This window comes from Hordeum vulgare, chromosome 7H (assembly GCF_904849725.1).
Source record: "Hordeum vulgare subsp. vulgare chromosome 7H, MorexV3_pseudomolecules_assembly, whole genome shotgun sequence".
In the NCBI taxonomy this organism is placed as follows: Eukaryota; Viridiplantae; Streptophyta; class Magnoliopsida; order Poales; family Poaceae; genus Hordeum; species Hordeum vulgare.
The window spans coordinates 627,500,191-627,519,797 of record NC_058524.1 but is presented as its reverse complement, the minus strand read 5'-3'; the positions used below and the strand labels follow the sequence as shown (position 1 = coordinate 627,519,797).

Here is a 19,607-nt window from a genome sequence, read left to right as displayed (position 1 = left end):
AGTCGTTGACGCTTCGGTATGAACCGAGGGCTCAGACCATCTCGTCGCTATGACAGATCTTACATGCAAAGCTCTTGAGCAACGACTGATCTATTCAATGTTGTGACAACAATAAGAGTTGTCAGTATTTCTTCTTTCCTGTACTATAAATACAAACATACGTGCTACACTATTTTTGAACAAACTGTAATGGGTGGCCCTCCTTACATCTACAACCGGTGTAATGGATTTGACCTCATAATTTCTCTACTGCCTTTGTGTTTATATAGATGCTCGTTTTCCAAACAAATACATCAATGTAGTCACTTTTATACATCGACTCGTATAATCTTAGTATTTCTGGGCTTAGCCATCTGGTTTGTTGATACATAAGAATAACATTAATATCACATCCATGAGCAAATGAGTGAATGTCATAATGCGGATCAAATGAGGTAGCTGAATAGACGGTAGCAAAACCTTGCACCGCAGATAAACGCCCGAGGAGGTGCGCAATGGAATTACATGGAAGGTCAAGATGACCTCACCTACATAAATATTTCCTTTTATTATGTTTATTAGTATTAATGTATGTATGCCTGCAGATCCTAAAAATATTTATGTTTAGTTAAAATGTTTTCCTATGAAGTTTCTATGCTATATAAGAAAGTTGGCATGAATATTTGAGGGCATATTATGTTTTGCGGGTTACTCGTATAGTTGCATTAGTTCAGAACAAGCGTTTGTATCTATAATAAATATAGCATATTCGCCTAAATTCAATTAACCAGAAATAAGTATCGTTAAGGATTATAAATAAGATAGGTGCGCAACGGATCCCTACCACTAGTCCATATGATACCAGTGTATATGTGTTAATATCATAGGATGGTTCATTTATTGGCATGCAAGACACAATATGATACGGTATTATGATATGATATTCAACCATCTCTTCCTTTATTAAATTCTACTCCGTATGTCACATCATCAAAATTGCCTAGTTGGTATGCATGATACTATCTACTCCCTCCGTTCCTAAATATAAGTCTTTTTAGAGGTTTCACTAAAAGACTACATACGGATGTATATAGACATACTTTTAATTACTGATTCATTCATTTTACTTCATATGTAGACACTTAGTAAAATCTCTTAAAAGCCTTATATTTAAGAACGGAGGGAGTATAATAGGACAGCCTAATACGAACGGAGGGATGTATATATTTAAGAACGGAGCGAGTATATAGGACACGCGTGTCCTCTGGTTCCCCCCACCTGCCTGTCCTACATCCTTAGAGTCGCACCCTCCAAGGTCTGTTGGCGTAAAAAAACCGGCCCAGTTCCGTCTCAGAAGCCTGTTTTCGTCGGCTTTGGTCAAAGCAGTGCCAGGCGCGTTGGGGGCAAGCTGGGGACGCAGACGCTATTTTTCCGCATGCAATGGCCCACAGTCAGCCACCTTTTTCCACTCTCTCCTCTCTTTCCACCCACCTAACGTCCTCTTTTTCTCCCAACAACCTGTAGCATCTCTGCTCTAGCGGCAGGTCCACCGCGGAAGAGGAGGAGCCAGCAGCCAGCACTCCTCGCCTCCATCCCAATCCATCGCCTTCTACACAATCATCAGATAGAGTTTCTTCTGGAAGAAACACATAGAGAACAACTTGTTGTTGACATACAAACACAATACGTTTCCATCCTGCCTGATGATTCCCTATAATTTTATCGCAAAGTAGGATTACAGTTGCATTATAGGCTCATGACAAAAAAATTCAGTTTAGACTTTCATAGCAGAGTATCAGGGTAAGAGAAGAAGAGTATGCTGTTATTGAGCAGCAAACCAACTAAGAAAATTGCACATGGCACACCAAGAATTCGTCATACAGGTAAAGCAGTGCTAAAGCTATATAAGAGTGCATCATACAAACAGAACACATTATTCGGATTTAATCAGAACCACCCAGTTCCTCTTCTCAACGTCTGAACCTGAAGGAATAGACAGGTATCCAAACAGAAAAAGAAAAAAAAGAAGTCGAATCAAGTATCTTGATTGTATTTGTATCTGATGAAGCAAAATATATGTCGATTGCAGGCTAGCTGTCCTCCAGACAATACAACAGTTAGCTTCCCTAGTCGCGTTTCACATGTGGAAAGTTTTCTGAAAGGTAACACAGGACGAAGATCCGCTCGGGTTTCAGTTGTTTACAGCCCCTAGCTCGCAACTGGAGCAGGCAAAGGGAAAGGGAGCCAAACAGCTTCAGAGGCACGGCGGAGGGGTGCCTCTGCTGGTTAGTCTTGATGAGTGATGTGATGAACGTTGGCAGGAGGCCGCATAGATGAATGGGTGTCCATGGCAGGTGTCGTAAGCAGGCGGCGAGATAGGAGTCCACGGCAGGCGACAGGAGATGGAGTACTGGCGGGGGTGGTCACGCTGTGGACTGCAGAGTGGGAGGCTGTTGCCACCTTCAGCTTGCGGCGACTTGTAGCACGAGGAGCGGGATGAAACCACAAGCGACCAACCGAAACGACAGCCGCAACAGTGCTGTACATCTCGGCCTTCATCCTCAAGTTGAGAAGTGCATGCACCGTCAGCCGGCTTCTCTGCAAAAGGTTCGCCATATACAACCGGAAGCAAAGAAGATGGGTCACTTGTACTGTTCTACATGCAGGCGGGAGTTATTACCAGCTGCGGCTTGGGGGCCGGTCTGTCTGACGAGAACACTGCACATGCATGTACGCGTCACTCGCAGTGGAAGCAGGATCAATAGAAGGAGGAACCAAGTTGTCGTGCATTGCATTGCAGACGCCTGCATGATCTGGATCAATGTTCCTGGGAAAAAGTTACAGGCTGTTTACACATGCAGGAGCAACTAGATACTGCATGTTTCAGTTTGCAATGTTTTACTACTTCATGATATTCTTTCATAAACTGAATTTATGATTGGAACAAAAAAGGATAATCACCTCGACGTAGCTAGGGTCCATGTTTGGATTCGTACCACACATACAGCTGCTAAACATGCAAACGGCATGTAGTGCTCCAACCCAACAAGTACCAGCAGAGCGGTGCGCTGTAAGCCTGTAACACGAGACGAGACATGCCGGTCCAGAGCTGCAACAACTGTATATGAAAAGACGTCGTGTAAGAATTATAATGGTGGCTACAAACGCAAAAGAAGCACATGGCCGCGAATGTAAAAGGAAGCAGTCCAGACATACGTCCAGAGTGGTTATATATGAACCGTGAATGGCATGCAACCGTATAGATATTTAAGAGCACAAGTAGGTTCTTCCACTGTACTGACCGGCTGATGGATTTGGCATGCACAGGAAAGTGTCATCATCAGAAGAGTAGGCTGAAGCCTGAAAGGACTCACAACTTATGTACACACTGCAGTTGGAACGAGAGTAGCTGTTCCTAGTCACTCCTGTCAGGTTTCACAAGTCAGTATATGTTAAAGTAAGAGTAAGGTGATTTCCTTTGGAAACAAACAAGAGAATGGCAAGCCTTACTCAATAGGTAATCACCCGTAATTCTGGGTTTGATTTTCCTAGTTTCTTGGCTTGCTTGCGTAGCCCATCAGCGCAACAGTCTACCTTAATCTTTTGCAGTGAAGTGGGGAGGCCCCCCATAGGCAGCGACCGGATCTCAGGGCAATCCAAGACTTCTAGTTCTCTGAGAGAAGAAAGTGTGTGTAACACTCGAGGGAGTGACGGCAGAGCTGGACACTCTGAAATTATCAGGATTTGGAGGGAGGTAAGGAGCTGAAGTGCTTGCTCTTCCTCTTCTGTGAAGCTTTCTACCCGCTGATCGCAAAACATAGTTAATTTATGGAGGGTAGCAGCGAGGTGGCTGCAGACTGGAGTAACAAGCACAGCTGAGATGCTATGCACTCGGAGTTGCTCCAATGGGAAGGATCCTGCAGGCAATTGTTTGCTTCTTATTGCCACCTCTGAGAGCAGATCCACCGCTATAGAGCCGGGATAATTCTCATCATTCCAGATCCCTAATTCCTTTACGCTGACAGATGTGATGAGAGGATTGAACCCATCCACTGTTAACATCTCGCTGTTGGCGAAACTGATTGACTTTACGCCCGAGCATTCAGAACTAGTAGGGTGAGGCTCCCTGGGGGAAGTTGCCTTTTGGAGCTCTGTGAAAGAGGTTATTGACACATGACGACAAATAAGCTTCCTTAAATTTCCCATATTGTGGATGGCTAGTGCACCGATGTAGCAAATCAAATTCAACACATCCTCCTCTAGATTCCAACCCCCCTCTTCGAACAAATTCCTTTCCTCTCTCTCCAATGTCACACTCCGATGAGTATCTTTTATTTTAATGTGTTTTAGTTTAGGGGCAGGAGGGATGGGCGACACGAACAGCTCAGGGCATTCAGTAATCTCTAGTACATATAGGTTGGGACAGTGTATGCCTTGTGTACAAGGCACAGAGCACTCTGGGAAAAAGGGCAGTGAAAGGAGATTAGGACAATCACTGCACTTGATTGTTTCAAGCACTGGAAACAGATGGCAGTTAGGCTCCACAGTCCACCTTTCCAGAAGTGGCATGTCAGAAATGGCAACTTCCTTCAGGTGCATGAAACTTTGGTTTCTACCTGTACCAGAATCAGGTCCTATAAGACACACTCTGGCATTCCTCTTCAAACTTAGTCTCTTGAGATATGTTAACTGCCCAAAAGGTGGAAGAATGCCCCAAGACACGCCCTCTAGAGCTAGACGCTCCAAATATCTCATGGGTATGTCACAGCACAACCAACTGGGAGGACCAGCACCCCCATGTCTTAAAATGCCAAGTTCTCTCAGATTATCATGTGGTTGAAGACCATCAGCAACATCATCATCCAAAATAGCAAGTGGCTCGGTAACCCAGTTTGGATCTTTTGGACCCCAAACTAGTGCCAGTCCTTTCAGATTCTTTTTCAAAGACAGATTGGCTTTGTTAGCTTCACCTTTGGTTGCCACCTTTTCAAGATTAAATACCGCGAGTCCTCCACCAAGTTCTTTCAATTTCCCCAGCTCTTCCAGCTCAAACCCAACACCCTCTTTCTTAACATGGAATTCTTTTAGCTCCTCCAGATGCGCTATCTTTCCAACCTCGGGAACATTGGAGTGGAGTTCCGTACCAGCAATGAAATGGCGTAAATTCACAAGACGGCTAAAGTATTTCGGCAAATCAGAACTACCCTTCCAATCTTGTAGGTCTAATAATATTAGGTGGTAAAATCTTGGTATTGTGCTAGGTAAACTACCTACGTGCTTATAAGGTGATATAATTTTTAGGTATCGAAGGTGCAGAAGTTTTGAGAATTTTTTTGGCAAAGACTCTGTAGATTCCGTTGGTATAAATAGGACACGGATACCCTCTATTTCACTAAATGTGTCCCTTAGAATCTCATCGATCCATTCATTGTATCCTCTAAAAATCATCAAAGTCCGCAGACCTCTTATATGTATCCTGCTCTTCAATTTGGCCATTTCTTGCTTAAAATTCTCATCATACCTATCTTCTATGGTGATAGCCAAGTGTCGGATGGATTGTGAGATCTCGTTGGCACTAAAACTAAAACTGCTTATATTGGTACAATATTGGGATGAAACACTCCGAGATAGCTCATGCAATAAGTCATGCATTGCATAACACTGACCCTCTAAATCATCAACTTCAATCATGAGAAAACCATTGTCCACTAGTTCTTCTAAGTAATTCCTATTTTTGTAGCTAGAGTCTATGATGCCTAGTGCGGTCCAAAAGCGATTAATATATATAGCATTGAACCTATGATCTTCAGGGAAAAGGGAAAAATATGAAAAACATTGTTTGAGGTGGAAAGGAAGGTAATCGTAGCTAATTTTTAGGGCTGGCATAATATCATCTTTGTTTGTTTGATTTTGCCACTCATTGCTTTCAAGAACTTTCCTCCAATGGTCCCAAGAAAGGTCTTTCTTCAGTAATCGAGCAACTGTTTTGGCTGCTAGTGGTGAACACTTCAATTTCTGTGAAATCTTTTTGCCAGTATCAATTAATTCATTGCACTGCTGATCAGGTTTGCTTTCACCAAATACACATGCTAGGAAGAACTCGAAGAACTCATCCGGATCCAAACCTTGCAAGTTTATGGGACTAGTTGCCTTCTTGACCCTTTGTTCTATTTTGGGAAATCGTGTTGTGACAATAACCATGCTGCCTTTGGCTTCTCCCTTTGTGAACGGAGCTACTAGGCTGTTCCACTCATAATCACTATCACATTTCCATACATCATCCAAGACAATTAAAAACCTTTTCGACTTCAATCTATTTGCAATGGATTTCTGAAGCTGGTCTAAATTGGTTGTTTCATCGGCAATGTTCATTTCTCCCTTTTCAGCTGCAGGTATGCAACTATGGATCTGTTGGGTGAGCTTAAGCACATCAAAATCAGTTGAAACACATACCCAAACCCTAACAGTGAAGTGTTCTTCAGTCCTTTTATCATTATACAAGTGTTGTGTTAAAGTTGTTTTTCCTATACCACCAGGACCGACTATAGGAAGAACATAAAGTGTTTCACCATGATAAGTGCCAGCAGTGATATCTTTTATAGTTTGCTCAAAAATGACACTCCTTCCATATAATTTGTTTTCCATCGACGTTGACCCCACGAGAGGACGGTTAATGTCGACACTTGTACTGTTGCTTTGGTGTGGAGTTATGGTGAGCAACTTGGAGACAGGATAACAGAGGGAGTGTATTTCCTCAATTACTGACTTAATTTTCTTGGACATGGCAACTCTATCGAATGTGAGCTTATCAATTGCACCAGCATTGCTACTATCAAGATTGATAGTGTTGTGTGATTTGCTTGTAACATCGGTACTAGCAGCACCATCATCTTTCAAAGGCGAACAAGAAAAGCAATTGAGCCAGTTACCGACAGTGTAGCGAACAGCATGGCGACCATGACGAGCATGACCTTGGAGGCCATCACCCAGATCCGGCTTGGCATAATTGGTGCCATCGAGCTGATCCTGAATGATGAAGTAGTGGAGCTCATCCAGGGCGTCCTCAGCGATGTCGGCCTTGGCGCTGAGCTGCTGCACAAGCCCCTGTAGACCGGGGTTGTCGCTCAAGCCCCTCCTCTGGGCTTCATGCAGCAGCCCTTGCGTGAAAAGGAGATCATCTTTGATCTTCTTGGCGTTGAGGCCGAGCTCAGAGCTGGCAACATATGCCTGGATGAACTCATCAGACAATTGATGCAGCACGCTGCCGATGAGTCCGCTTGCGGTGCCAATAGCCACATCCATCTCCTGCGGCCGGGTGGTTTGCGCGGTGGGATATGAGTTATGCGATGCTAAAGGTTGTGTTTGTTTATGTATGTGATTGGGAAGAGTACCTGATGGAGCCTTTTATAGCTAAGATGGCCATTGATATCCTTCAAGGACAAGCTCTAGGGTTACATTTGGTCGTGCGGAGACATAAGTCAATTATAATTGAGCGTCGCTTGAACTATTCGGAGGGCCATCCTTGTGAGGATTCCAAGAAGATGCTTTCTTTCTAGAAGACAAAATCAAGGATCAGCTTGAATGAGCAGTAGTGGAAACAGCAATGTGAAGGTGGTTGTGGGATGTAGTCAGCAGAGAAAAAACAAGGATTTGATTGAATCCTAGAACTATATACGCAGAATCGAGCGGTGGTTAGATGGTTGCCATCATTTGTTCAAATAATTATACAGCAAGACTGGAAGCAAGTCTCAAAAGATATATATAATTTTTTTTTGTTTGCTTCCCCAAACCAACAAGGGGATGGTGCCATTCTTAAGCTGAATGATTGATTTCTAGTCTAGATATAATCAAACTCAATCAGTGACCTCATGTGGTGGGACCGTGTGTGAACAAAGCAAACACGACTACACAAGGTCTTAATCTTATTAGTCTTTCAGAAATTTATCTAATGCTGCCGTTGTTACCTAACTTGTGCATGGAACGAATAAGCATTCTTTGTCTTTTTATGAATAAGCATTCAATCTGAGGAGGGAGGAGCCAACAACTCACAGAGGATAAGGTAAGAGCAACTCTAGCAGACCGTATAATTACGACCTGCAAACGCGTTTTATAATTCGACGAAGTGGTTTTGCGGGACGAAATATTGCGCTGCAGAACAAAACCCGTATAATTAAACTGCATAATTTGAAATAGAAACATTCACGGACGAAATTGGAACCACAATCATTGAGAGCTACGTAAAACATGATCATACAAACTACATTCAGCCTGCATCACTTACTAGAGGGGGGAGCACACCTACTGGAGCTCATCGGAGCTCACCCGAGCTACTAGCTATCCTACCGCACTACGCAAAATTGAGCTCACCGGAGTCGAGCTCGTGGGGTAGTAGATGCGCAGTGCGCTCAGTCGTCGTCGGAGAAGGAGGAGAGCTCGATGTAGATGCGCTCCTGCGCAGTCGCTTCGCGGCGCCACTCCTCCACCTTGTGGCCGAAGGCGAGGGCCGAGGCGACACCCTGCTCGTAGAGCATGGTGTCGATCTCCTCCTCCCTCCGGCGGCGCCGCTTGTCCTCTTCCGCCTCTCGTGCACTCCGCGCCAGCAGCACGGGCAAAAGGCTATCCGCCTCCGCCGGAGGGAGGAAATCCTCCGGTCCGACGACGGCCCCGACACGTCGCTCCGGCACCGCCTCGGCCTCCGGCTCCATCTTCACGACGGGAGCTCTTCGAGCTCCCTCTTCACCGGGGGGAGGGAGGAGCACGAGCGCGAGCTCGACGCCTCGAAGGAGCTGCTAGAGAAGAGGCGGCCGCGCGCGCGGTCGTACTCCTCTGTCTCGCGACGGAGGAGCGACGGCGGCGGCGTCAGGCCCCACTGCGTGTACCGGCGGGCGGCGCGCTTACGGGCGGCGTCGGATCTCACGCAATGAGCCCTCTCGGGGTCGTCGTTCCTACGGCTACCGGAGTTGGCCATCAAGGGCGGTGGAATGGAGCGGCTACGCGGTGGAATGGAGGCGCGCTGCGGCGGATTGCAGGCGCTGGCGGTGAGGTGGGGGGGGGGACTTTCCGCGGCGGCGGAGGGATAGGGTTTCGACCCGCATCCAGCGGTCGAACCCGCAGATATACCGGTCGAGCGCTCGCGTTTACGGGCCACCGCAAAAGTTTTACGGGTCGGTACGCGTTTACAATTTCTGATCTGGCAGGAAAAACAGCCCAAACCCGTATAGTTGCCGAAATTTTACAGTTCCAACGATTATACGGGGTCTGCTAGAGTTGCTCTAACCGCCCGTCGGAGTGGAAGTGTTGTGGCCGCAATCTGAGCAGCCGCTCCTTGTCTCGGATCCATATAAAATGTTAAGTTTTGGACATGAACACTTCCATGCGAAAATATTTCTCACAGAAAGAGAATAAATTATACCTTGGATGTACATACAGGTGCCTTCAATGAGACAAGCCAGGGGCGGAGCGAGGATTTGAACATGAGGGGGTCGAAGACCACAACAATCATATTTTATTTTTCTCAAAAACACGTCTAAGTGGGTGTCGCTTTGTATTGAATAGAATTTGAAAGATAAAACGCCATAATATAACATGACTGACTATGCCATCGATATCAAAACATAGCAATGTATTTTTGACAATACATAAAATGGCGTCATTGCTATTGGATTTAATTTAGCCCTACAATCAACAAACGCACCGAAAAATAATCTCACCACCGTGAACTTAATTTGTAGCTATTTATTCTTCAATATAGCAAAAGAAATTCAGAAATCATCTCACATGACTGAAAAACAAATCTAACTGGCAAATTAATCAATTGTCTTACATGCAAATGCAAGTGAGCCCCTTAATTAGACTATATAGGCTATGCCATCTATAAGAAAAATAACTATATTGACATTGCATCTTTAGATTTGATTATTCGAGGAGGAAATATGGTGATCGACTGACTTGTTTAGCCGGATGGCGCTGTCGTCGCATGGCGTCTGGTGGCTACCGGCTAGCGTAGAGCGAGCGGCTGCGAGCGTAGAATGGACGCTCGGTCTGAACAACTTCAGCGGCAGAAGCTAGGGCAGGATCCACCAGGACGGACTAATGCTAAATTTTGGGCTTTGTTTTGGGCTTCAGGCTTCACACAGCCGAGGAAATTGACTTGGGCTTAACGTAGCAACTAATCAAGTTTTTTTTTTTCATTCAAACTCGGAAGCTTTATTCAACAAAAGGGCTCCTGGCATCATCAGCCAACAGGCTTGTGAGCAGGAAGGATCGTCTATCATCAGTCCAACTTTCGGTGACCGTCAATGTGCTAGTTTGTTTTGCACAAAGATGAGCCGGCACATTGGGTGACCTCATTACATGTTGAATACAAAAAGAATCAAAATAGGAAGCTAGCTCTCCAATTTCCATCGCCGCCACTTCTGCGCCCTTGGCGGCCTTCGTGGAAGCGCCAAGAGGGAGGGTGGATGAGGCGTTGTGCAGTTCTTCAAACTCGCCTACGGGACATCACGTAGGGAGTCACATCATTGACTTGACCCGCTTCTTCCTGGCCTCGTCGAGAGGGAACTCGCCACACTACCTTCAGTAACGAAATTTTGGATCCACTCGTCCAACCCGAGATGATGGAGCAACAGGTCGTGCTAGAGTCCATCCAAAATGATGTCTATATGGATGCCAACCGTTAGTTTCTCCGGCAAAAGCAGGCGCAGGACGACGCGATCTTCGCAGAACTCGAGCGAACATGAAGGAGAAGTAGGAGGCCGGAGCGGAGCAGCTGGAGGCGTTGAAGCTGCAACTACCGTCCATGTACCTATCAAAAGGCACAAAGATAGTCGACATCTTCGACAAGGAGTAGCTAGATGATCTACACAGTACGTAGGTTTTTTTTAATTTGCATGCATTCTTATAAATTTGAAAACCTAGCATGAGATGTTCGGATACACTTGTGTTAATTCAAGTGGCGTGCAGTCATTTTTCATAAACACGTCCACAGACGTTCGAGGATCATCTGCGTGATACGTGGATGTGGGTGTAGATACTCTTAAAAGGATACGGTCACACACAACGTGTGACTGACGCATGCTTGACAGAATCATGGAGCCAGCTGGCACGTCTCACTCACGCAGAGAAGGGAAGCGGCTGCACACCCGATGTTCACCAGGACGATTAATTAGTCCCACCTCGTTAAACGAGTACTACTCGCGCCAGCTTATATTCCCAGCAGGAGGCGTTCGCATCAGCCGGGCGTGGCAGCGCGCGCTTGTGACTCCAGCTACGGAGGGCTAAAGAGTTGGTACGTGGTGTTGGCGGGCTTGGAGCCCGTGGCAAAGAAAGGTACCCCGCTTTGCATTGCAAGCGGGGCAAAGAAAGACCCTGCTGGAAAAGTCGTACGTACAGCGGGGCAAAGATGATTGCTGACGAGCGGTCGCTACATGAGAGAGGAGATCCTCTCATACGGTCTCTCCTTTGTGATGAAAGGAGAGAGAATGGCCCATCAGCTAAAGTCTATAGCTGATGTGGCGCAAGTTTGGCCCAAGAAGGCGTTGCCTTAGAGGCTGTCGGGCGCGTATGCTGTGTGGACATGTTCCCCGGCTGTTGCCCACTTGTGTGCTTGGGTTTCCACGGGAATAGATGGCCTCGGGCCTCCTTTCCGTGGTCCACGGGCTCGCTCGCTTAACACCACGTACCAACTCTTTTGCATTTTTTCTTTTTTTGCAAATTTAATGTGTATTCAAACACACAAACAAATTTCTTTTGTTGGACATTCAATTTGTAAAAATGTTTATTCAAATACACACAAACAATCACCGATTGGCCGACGGGCATGAGTGATTGGCCGACGGGCATGAGTGTTGGTATATTTCTTACATTGTCGACATTTCGTCGAACACCTGGTGGCCACGACCCTTGTTACCGGCTATGGCCGTCGCCCGTGCCGGAGCAGTGGACGTAGGGGGCGCCGGCCTTGGCCAAGGCACCGTTGCGTCCTTCTTCTTCTTCATTTTGTCCGCGTCTGCCCTGGCGAGGGCCAACACCGTCGACTTTTGAGATTGTTTCGCCGTGGGAGGAGCAGAGATCCGAGGTCGGTTTCCCCCGGTACCTGACGACGCGCAAGGAAGGGTAGGCCCCGACGCCCTCCCAAAAGGTTCGACTACATCTAAAGGCGTCACCGCGTCGGTGTCAGCCGGGCTAACAGGGGTTTCCCCGGTCCCAACCTGCACCTCGGGCGCTCTGGAGCCTGCCACCAAACCGACCTTCACCCTGCACCAACACGGTCTTGAGGCCCCCGCGTCGTCTCACCACAACACCATAAGGAGAGACATGCACATCGATGAAAAATGAGCCGGGACTAGGAACAACAGCACCGTCGGCACGCGGGAGGGCTCAACCATCACTGTCAACGACGGTAGCCGACCGAACGCAAAAGCAGGAGCATACCAGGGCCGTGGGCCCAAATGCCCGGCCAGGAACTCGCCCGTAAAGCTCCCGCCATCGTGCTGCAAGACGCACGCCATCGACGACGCCGCCCCCATCCAAGCTGCTCCTCCTCCTCACCACCACACAGAAGACAATGCACCGCGCCGGGCGCCGGCCCGCTAGAATCCAGATGGACCCCTCACGGCCCAGATCTGGGCTGGGGGCGCGCCGCCGGTTGGCCCGCCAGAATCCAAATGGACCCCTCACGGCCTAGATCTGGGTCGGGGGCGCGCCGCCGGCCGCCCCGCACCACCACGTTGCCCCTGCCGCCACCTCACCCGCCGCCGGCTACCACCGCCGGGTCTCGGGAACACAGCCAGGCCGAGCCGCACCGCCGCCGCCCCTGCCCCGGAAAGGGGAGCGCGCGCGTGGGGAGAGGAGAGCCCGTTGCCGCCGACACCACCTAGGCCAAAGCCGGGGGCGCCCGCCGGCTGCGGCAGGTGGGGGAGTAGGGAGGAGGGGCCGATGAAGAGAGGAGCACTGGCAGCGGAAGGCGGCGCTAGGGCGGGAACTGGAGAAGGGGGGGGGGAAGGGTTATGTGCACCTCCTAGCAAGGATGAAGTTAGGATTGGGCCAAGTTCCGGGCCCCAAGCTTGCAACAGTATCATTAAAGTGTCAAATTGTGTCCATGGTGCTATAGTTAACAAAGGATTTTTTTTCTCACACCCCGGTCCCAGGCCCCCCAGGCGTGGGTCATGTCTCTGACACTGCCTCCTAGACATTGAGCCGATACATAATTTTGAGATTGACGAAATTATCGCTGACGCCTTCGTAGTCGACCGTAACGTCTCCTCCCACCAAATTCATATCGCCGGAAGGCTTTGATAAATTCACGAAAATACGAGCACTGCTGTCAAGTCTAGGAATTGAACCCTGATCGTCCTGGCATCTAACGTCCCTCGTAACCATCTAACCATAGGTTGGTTCGTCACACGAATTAGCATTCAAGTTTATCGGTTGGACATGATATATAATTAACTTGTACTTCCTCATCTTTATCATTCAAACTGACCGTGCTGCTGTTGTTAAGGTGACGAGGGAGAATGGACAGAACAAGTCATACCTAGGCCAATTGATACAATAGATTAAGGAGTTGTTGAGTTTAAGGGACCATGCTTTCTTATGTATTGATCGTTCGCAGAATAGGACTGCAGATTGACCAATCTGGTGGTTGCAGGTCGCCCCAGAGGCTCTGAATAACTTGCTGGCTGCTGATTGTACTCCTATCATTGTTTAATAAAGCTCCATTTCCATTGGAAGAAAAAACTTGTAGTTATTTTAGTTTTGTTAATATCTTTTTTCTTAAGATCACTGTTTAGATGGCAATTCCTTTTATATCAACCAAAGTAGTTAGAGCTAAGCTAAGTGTACGTTTTGTTGGCTGCACGGCAATTAGTCAGTAGCACCTACTTTGTTGGCATAGTCGTAGCTAGCAGTGAGTAGTGACTGACTAGGATATCGCTTTGTGGACGTGTGTGTTGGACTCACGCATGGCTCACAAACGTAACACAGCTCGTAAATCTCATGCATGCACGCCGAGGAGATGTTATGCCGGGACTGTTGGAATTAAGCTTTCTACATATCCGACCAAATCGATCAAGAATATCCCAATCTGATAAATCCGTCCAAATGGGTTTACTAATAGGATGCCCCGATCCAGTACAAAATTGAGCTTTTGATAAGTATCCTATGAGGAGAGTAGCGGGGACTATCGTATCGAATTTTTTCATTCGAGTATCTATGAGAAATGAATTCTCCAGCATTTGATTCCTTACCAACTAAGGACTTTTTGGTACACTTGAAAGGTATCCCATAAAATCGAAGCAAGAGTTTGCTAATTGGTTTATATGGATTCTTCGCGTCTGAGTCCAAAAAAAGATATAATATTGCCAGAAATTGATAAGGTAGCATTTCCATTTCTTTTTCAAAAAAAAACTGCCTTTTGATGCAAGAATTGCCTTTCCTTGATATCGAACATAATGTATAAGAGGATCCATAAAGAACCATAAGGTTTTCTGAGAAAAACCAGGGTACATTATCCCAAAATGTTCCATCTTCTTAGAAAAGTGGATTCGTTCCAGAAAAGTTCCAGAATATGCTAATGGTAAGCAAGAAGATTGTTTACGAAGAAACAACAAGAAAAATTCATATTCTGATACACAAGAGTTATATAGGAATTTAACTAGTCTTTTATTTTCTTTTTGAAAATAATAATGGATTTCATTGAAGTAATAAAACTATTCCAATTCGAATAGCAGTTGAGAAAGAATCGCAATAAATGCAAAGATGGAACATCTTGGATACGGTATTGAAGGAGTTGAACCAAGATTTCCAAATGGATAGGATAGGGTATTTCTATATGTGATAGATAATCCAAATGCAAAAATTTGTCTTCTAAAAAGGGAAATATTGAATGAATAGAGCGTAAATTCTGAAACTTTGGTATTTCTTTTTATTTCGGACAAGATAATTCCCGTAGCGAGAATGGGATTTCCACAACAATCACAAACCCCTCAGATAAAACTCAGAATAAAAAAAATTGTAATCCAATAATCGATCTTGGTTAGGATGATTAACCGAGTTATCCAAAAAATTCTGCTGATAACATTTGAAAGTACTCTTACGACTTTTTTTTTTCTTTTGGCGAAAAGAAAAACTAAAACCTTCCATGTCATGGTTTAAAAATCAAGTCATTTTTCCCTCTACCTAGTACTCCATCAATTTTTTATTACTCCGCATATTAGAGTTGACTGAAGCCAAACTTGGTAAACAAGTTTACCGATACGAATATAAATAGCTATCATAACAAATCTATACGGGAAATGATTAGCATCCACCGGCGGATTGTTCCCAAATGTCCACCGTCTCCATCTTCTACCACGTGCCCATGTAGTTCTATCTGTCCATCATGCCTTGCAGAAGACCACCCAAGATAGTTGCAGAGCTTTGGCTCACACAGACATCTCTTGTGAAAAGACCTCTATAGATTTCTGCAACAACAACTCTATTGCAGAATAATTCTGTGACGAGTCCGTTGTGTTAAAAGAAAAATCTGCATTTCTATAAAATTTCTGCAACAAGAAATTTGCCGTGAAAATTTGTATGACAAGACCTTTATTTGCAAGGAAAAAACGATAGCAAGACCTTTGTTGGAAAAAAAATCTACTGCTTAACCTATGTTGTAAATAATTCTGCAACTTGACCCATGTTAAAAAGAAATTCTGCAACACTACTTGTGTTATAGAAAAATTCTGAATTCTGCAACACGCCATGTGTTGCAATGGTAGAGGGTGATGCTCGACCACTCAATCCATAAAATCCGACGACTTGCAGTGCCTCCGCCACCTTCACCGCATGACACTCGTCCAAGTGAGGATCCGTATAATGTCCTTCATCGAACACACGTCTATAACAGGGACCATGTTCTTAAAACATATACGGTGTCGTGATGATTCTATATTTTACAACAAAATCTATGTTGCAATAATATTCTGCAACAGTACTTCAGTTGCAAAAAAAAATGCTATAAAACCTAAGTTGCAAAAAAAAAAATCCAACAAAAAAGTTGTCGCAAAAAATCATGCAACAAGACCTATGTTCCCATGTTAAAGTGGTGAAGACATGTTTGACTCGCCCGATGCGGCACATCTAATGGCTCGCGACCCGGCTGATATGTTAAAAAGGTCGGCCTACGCTTGCAGGAACTCGGCCTCTCGCTCCTCCAGCATCATGTCTGTGTAGTGTGCACGTGCCTCACTTATGGCGATGCCGGCATGGATCGTCGAGGAGGATAGCCCCGGCTCGTCCTCGGTGACGTCCTTTATTGGGATGTTCACAATGGTGGCTTTCGTCTATGTGTCGGCCTGCCACCTGGCTGCAATGGCAGCGACCTCGTTTTTCTGCTCGATCGAGAGGTTGTCCCAGATGGCTTTGGAGGCCATGACGGGCATGATGCAGAGACGAGGAAGGAGCGAAGGATGATGGATGCGTCTATGGCCAGACATAGCAGAGGATGGCAGGGCAAGGATCTACGTGATTAATGATGGGCGGCAGACAAATGAAAGTGTGGCGAGGGAGCATCGTTCCTTGGCAACCGCACACATGTTTAAGGTAGGCATCCGAGCGAACGGGTTGTCTTTTAAACGTACACGGGGTAGATCCATGCACATGCACAGGGAAAGTCGAGGACAACGCTCTCGGCCGGCATGCCATTTCAATGCATGAGCGTTGTAAGAGGTCGCGTCACTCTGATACGACATGAAAGCGACACTGATACTCTGATGCAGCGCTGACCTTTTCGGACGGGAATACACGCGGATGCTGGCGTGTGTTTTTGGTGGGCCACGGTCGTCAGAATCGGTCAAGGCAGCGGCCCGGTCGCCCGCAAAGGCCTCCAGTTTGTTTCCGTTGTTAGGGGAAAAAATGGGTCATGACCACCGTACAGACCTATGCATGATCATGTTGGATGGTAAATCAAGTCCGAACCATGTGGTCTCGATGATTGCGGGTGGTTTAAGTATGTTCTTAATTTATTTCTCTTTAGAAAAGGAGGCCTAGCCCCGGCCTCTGCATCAAGAGATGCATGCAACCATATATTAAAGTAATTAAATCAAGTCTCCACAAAGTACAAATAAATCAAAAGCAACAAAGTGCTAAAATAAGAGATACATGGCGAACAGCGCGCCCAAGCCGGAGGAGACTAAAAGATCTAGATGCCTAAACACCTATCCTATTAATATGCCGCCATCCAAACCGGTTGAAGATACCCTGTGCTACCATCTCCCAACGGACACACCCAGTAACCATAGGCTCCCTGGCTGCCACAGGAGTTAATAACGACCATGTGCGGATCAATGCGGTAGTTCTAAACATAACCTGCAGAAAGTGAATATCGCGTAGTCCGTTAAAAACCAAATCATTTCTGTTGTTCCATAAAGCCCATAAAAGAGCACATGCTCCGTCACGAATAGATTTGGCCAATTGAACATCAACTCCCTGTAACCACGTTCCAAATAACGAGTTCAAATTAACAGGAGGAGGGATGTTAAAAGTAATGTAAATCGAGCGCAAAACAAGTTTAGCCATAGGACAATGAATACTCTCTACCCTTGGACAAAAGCTGCATATGGGGCTACCCTTCCAATTTCGCTTGGCCAGATTATCCTTTGTTACAATAACCCCCTTGTGTAATAAAAAAAAGAAAACTTTAATTCTAAGAGGCACTCTGACCTTCCAAATATGCTGGGTTTTTGGAATAGGTACGAAATCGATGAGATCAAAATACATGGATTTAACCGTAAACATCCCATTCCATGTTAACCTCCAAGAAATTCGATCAATCCTGTCAGAAAGATTAACCTTCATTAACCTTCTAACCAGATGCAACCAGGAGACCCATCTATCACCAATTAAAGATCTACGGAATTGAATATTAAGGGGTATCTCACGAAATACTGCCGCAACGGACACTTGTCGGCGTTGGGCAATATGGTACATCCGCGGGTATTGAAGAGCTAAAGGCGAATCTCCTAGCCAGGAATCTTCCCAGAATCTAGTCAATTCACCATTACCAATGATAAACCTCGTTCTGTTGAAGAAAGAGTTTTTCACCCGCATCAGATCCTTCCAGAACGGCGAGTCTAGTGGTCTAGCCGTAACCTGAGATAAAGATTTGGAGTGAAGGTACATGTTCGTCAGAATTTGTACCCACATCCCTTCGGATTCCATAGATAATAGAAACAGCCACTTGCTGAGAAGACATCTATTTTTGGTCTCCAAATTTTCGATTCCTAAACCTCCTTGTTCTTTAGGTCGTCAGATAATATCCCATTTAGCCAACCTATACTTGGTTGTAACCTCATCGCTTTGCCAGAAAAAACGGGACCGGTAAAAATCCAATCTTTTTCGCACACCCACAGGTACCTCAAAAAAAGATAGGAGAACCATAGGCATGCTTGTTAATACCGAATTAACAAGCACTAACCTACCTCCGTAAGAAAGGAGCTTACCTTTCCAACTACTAAGTTTCTTTTCAAACCGTTCCTCAATGCATTTCCACTCAACATTGGAAAGTTTACGGTGATGGATGAGAATTCCTAAGTACGTAAAAGGTAAATCCCCAGCTACACACCCAAACAGCTGATTATAAATATGTTGTTGGTTTTTGGCTTCACCAAAACAAAACAACTCACTTTTATTGAAATTTATCTTCAGCCCAGATAGCTGTTCAAAAAGGCAAAGGATGAGCTTAAGATTTCTAGCTTTCACTAGATCATGCTCCATAAAGAGACTAGTATCATCGGCATATTGTAAGATAGAAACACCCCCATCTACCAGATGCGGGACTAGTCCACCTACAAGATCCTTTTCATTTGCTCTCTTAATCATAAGAGCCAACATATCCGCAACAATATTGAAAAGAATAGGGGACATCGGATCCCCTTGTCTGAGCCCCTTAAGTGTCTGGAAAAAGTGACCAATGTCATCATTAACCTTAATCCCGACACTCCCTCTTCTAATAAAGTAGTCTACATGCTTTCTCCAAAGCTCATCGAACCCCTTCATCCACAAAGTTTGTTGCAAAAAGGACCATTTCACTTTATCATAAGCCTTTTCAAAATCCACTTTGAAGATCACCCCATTAAGTTTCTTCGAGTGAATTTCATGCAAAGTCTCATGAAGAACCACTACCCCTTCAAGAATATTACGCCCGGGCATGAATGCTGTTTGTGAAGATTGCACTACTGAATGTGCCATCTTAGTTAGTCTATCCGTTCCCACCTTTGTGAAAATTTTGAAACTAACATTAAGCAAACAGATAGGGCGAAATTGCTCAATGCGGGTCGCCCCTTCCTTCTTTGGTATCAACGTTATGGTACCGAAATTCAGATGGAAGAGTTGTAGGTTACCGGCAAACAGATCATCAAACATTGCCATAAGATCCGCTCTGATGATATGCCAACATTTTTTGTAAAACTCCGCCGGAAAACCATTAGGACCAGGGGCTTTGTGTCACGCCCAAGATGCGACCCTATCCTCAATTTGGCACGAAGGCCTCGTCAGGGATAGAAGCGCATCTCGTCGTGTCGCAAGAATGGATATCGTTACAAGTACATGTACTGAAAAGAAGAGTTATATATATAGAATTGGCTTACACT

General features: G+C 45.6%; 1 protein-coding gene across 3 annotated transcripts; it reads right to left on the bottom strand.

The window, feature by feature from the left end:
* Positions 1-1,857: 1,857 nt before the first annotated feature.
* On the bottom strand, positions 1,858-7,348 carry LOC123412422 (putative disease resistance protein RGA3). 3 transcript variants are annotated; one of them, XM_045105362.1, is made up of 5 exons: positions 3,490-7,348; positions 3,282-3,404; positions 2,941-3,097; positions 2,660-2,806; positions 1,858-2,577 (listed from the first exon to the last, which is right to left on the bottom strand). In XM_045105362.1, the coding sequence occupies exon 1, from the start codon at positions 7,279-7,281 to the stop codon at positions 3,490-3,492; it is 3,792 nt and encodes a 1,263-aa protein (XP_044961297.1). In that variant the 5' UTR covers positions 7,282-7,348; the 3' UTR covers positions 1,858-2,577; positions 2,660-2,806; positions 2,941-3,097; positions 3,282-3,404. The 3 variants fall into 3 exon arrangements, with proteins under 3 accessions (XP_044961297.1, XP_044961296.1, XP_044961298.1); XM_045105361.1 differs by having other exon boundaries at positions 1,858-2,806; XM_045105363.1 differs by having other exon boundaries at positions 1,858-2,806; positions 3,574-7,348.
* Between the last annotated feature and the right edge of the window lie 12,259 nt (positions 7,349-19,607).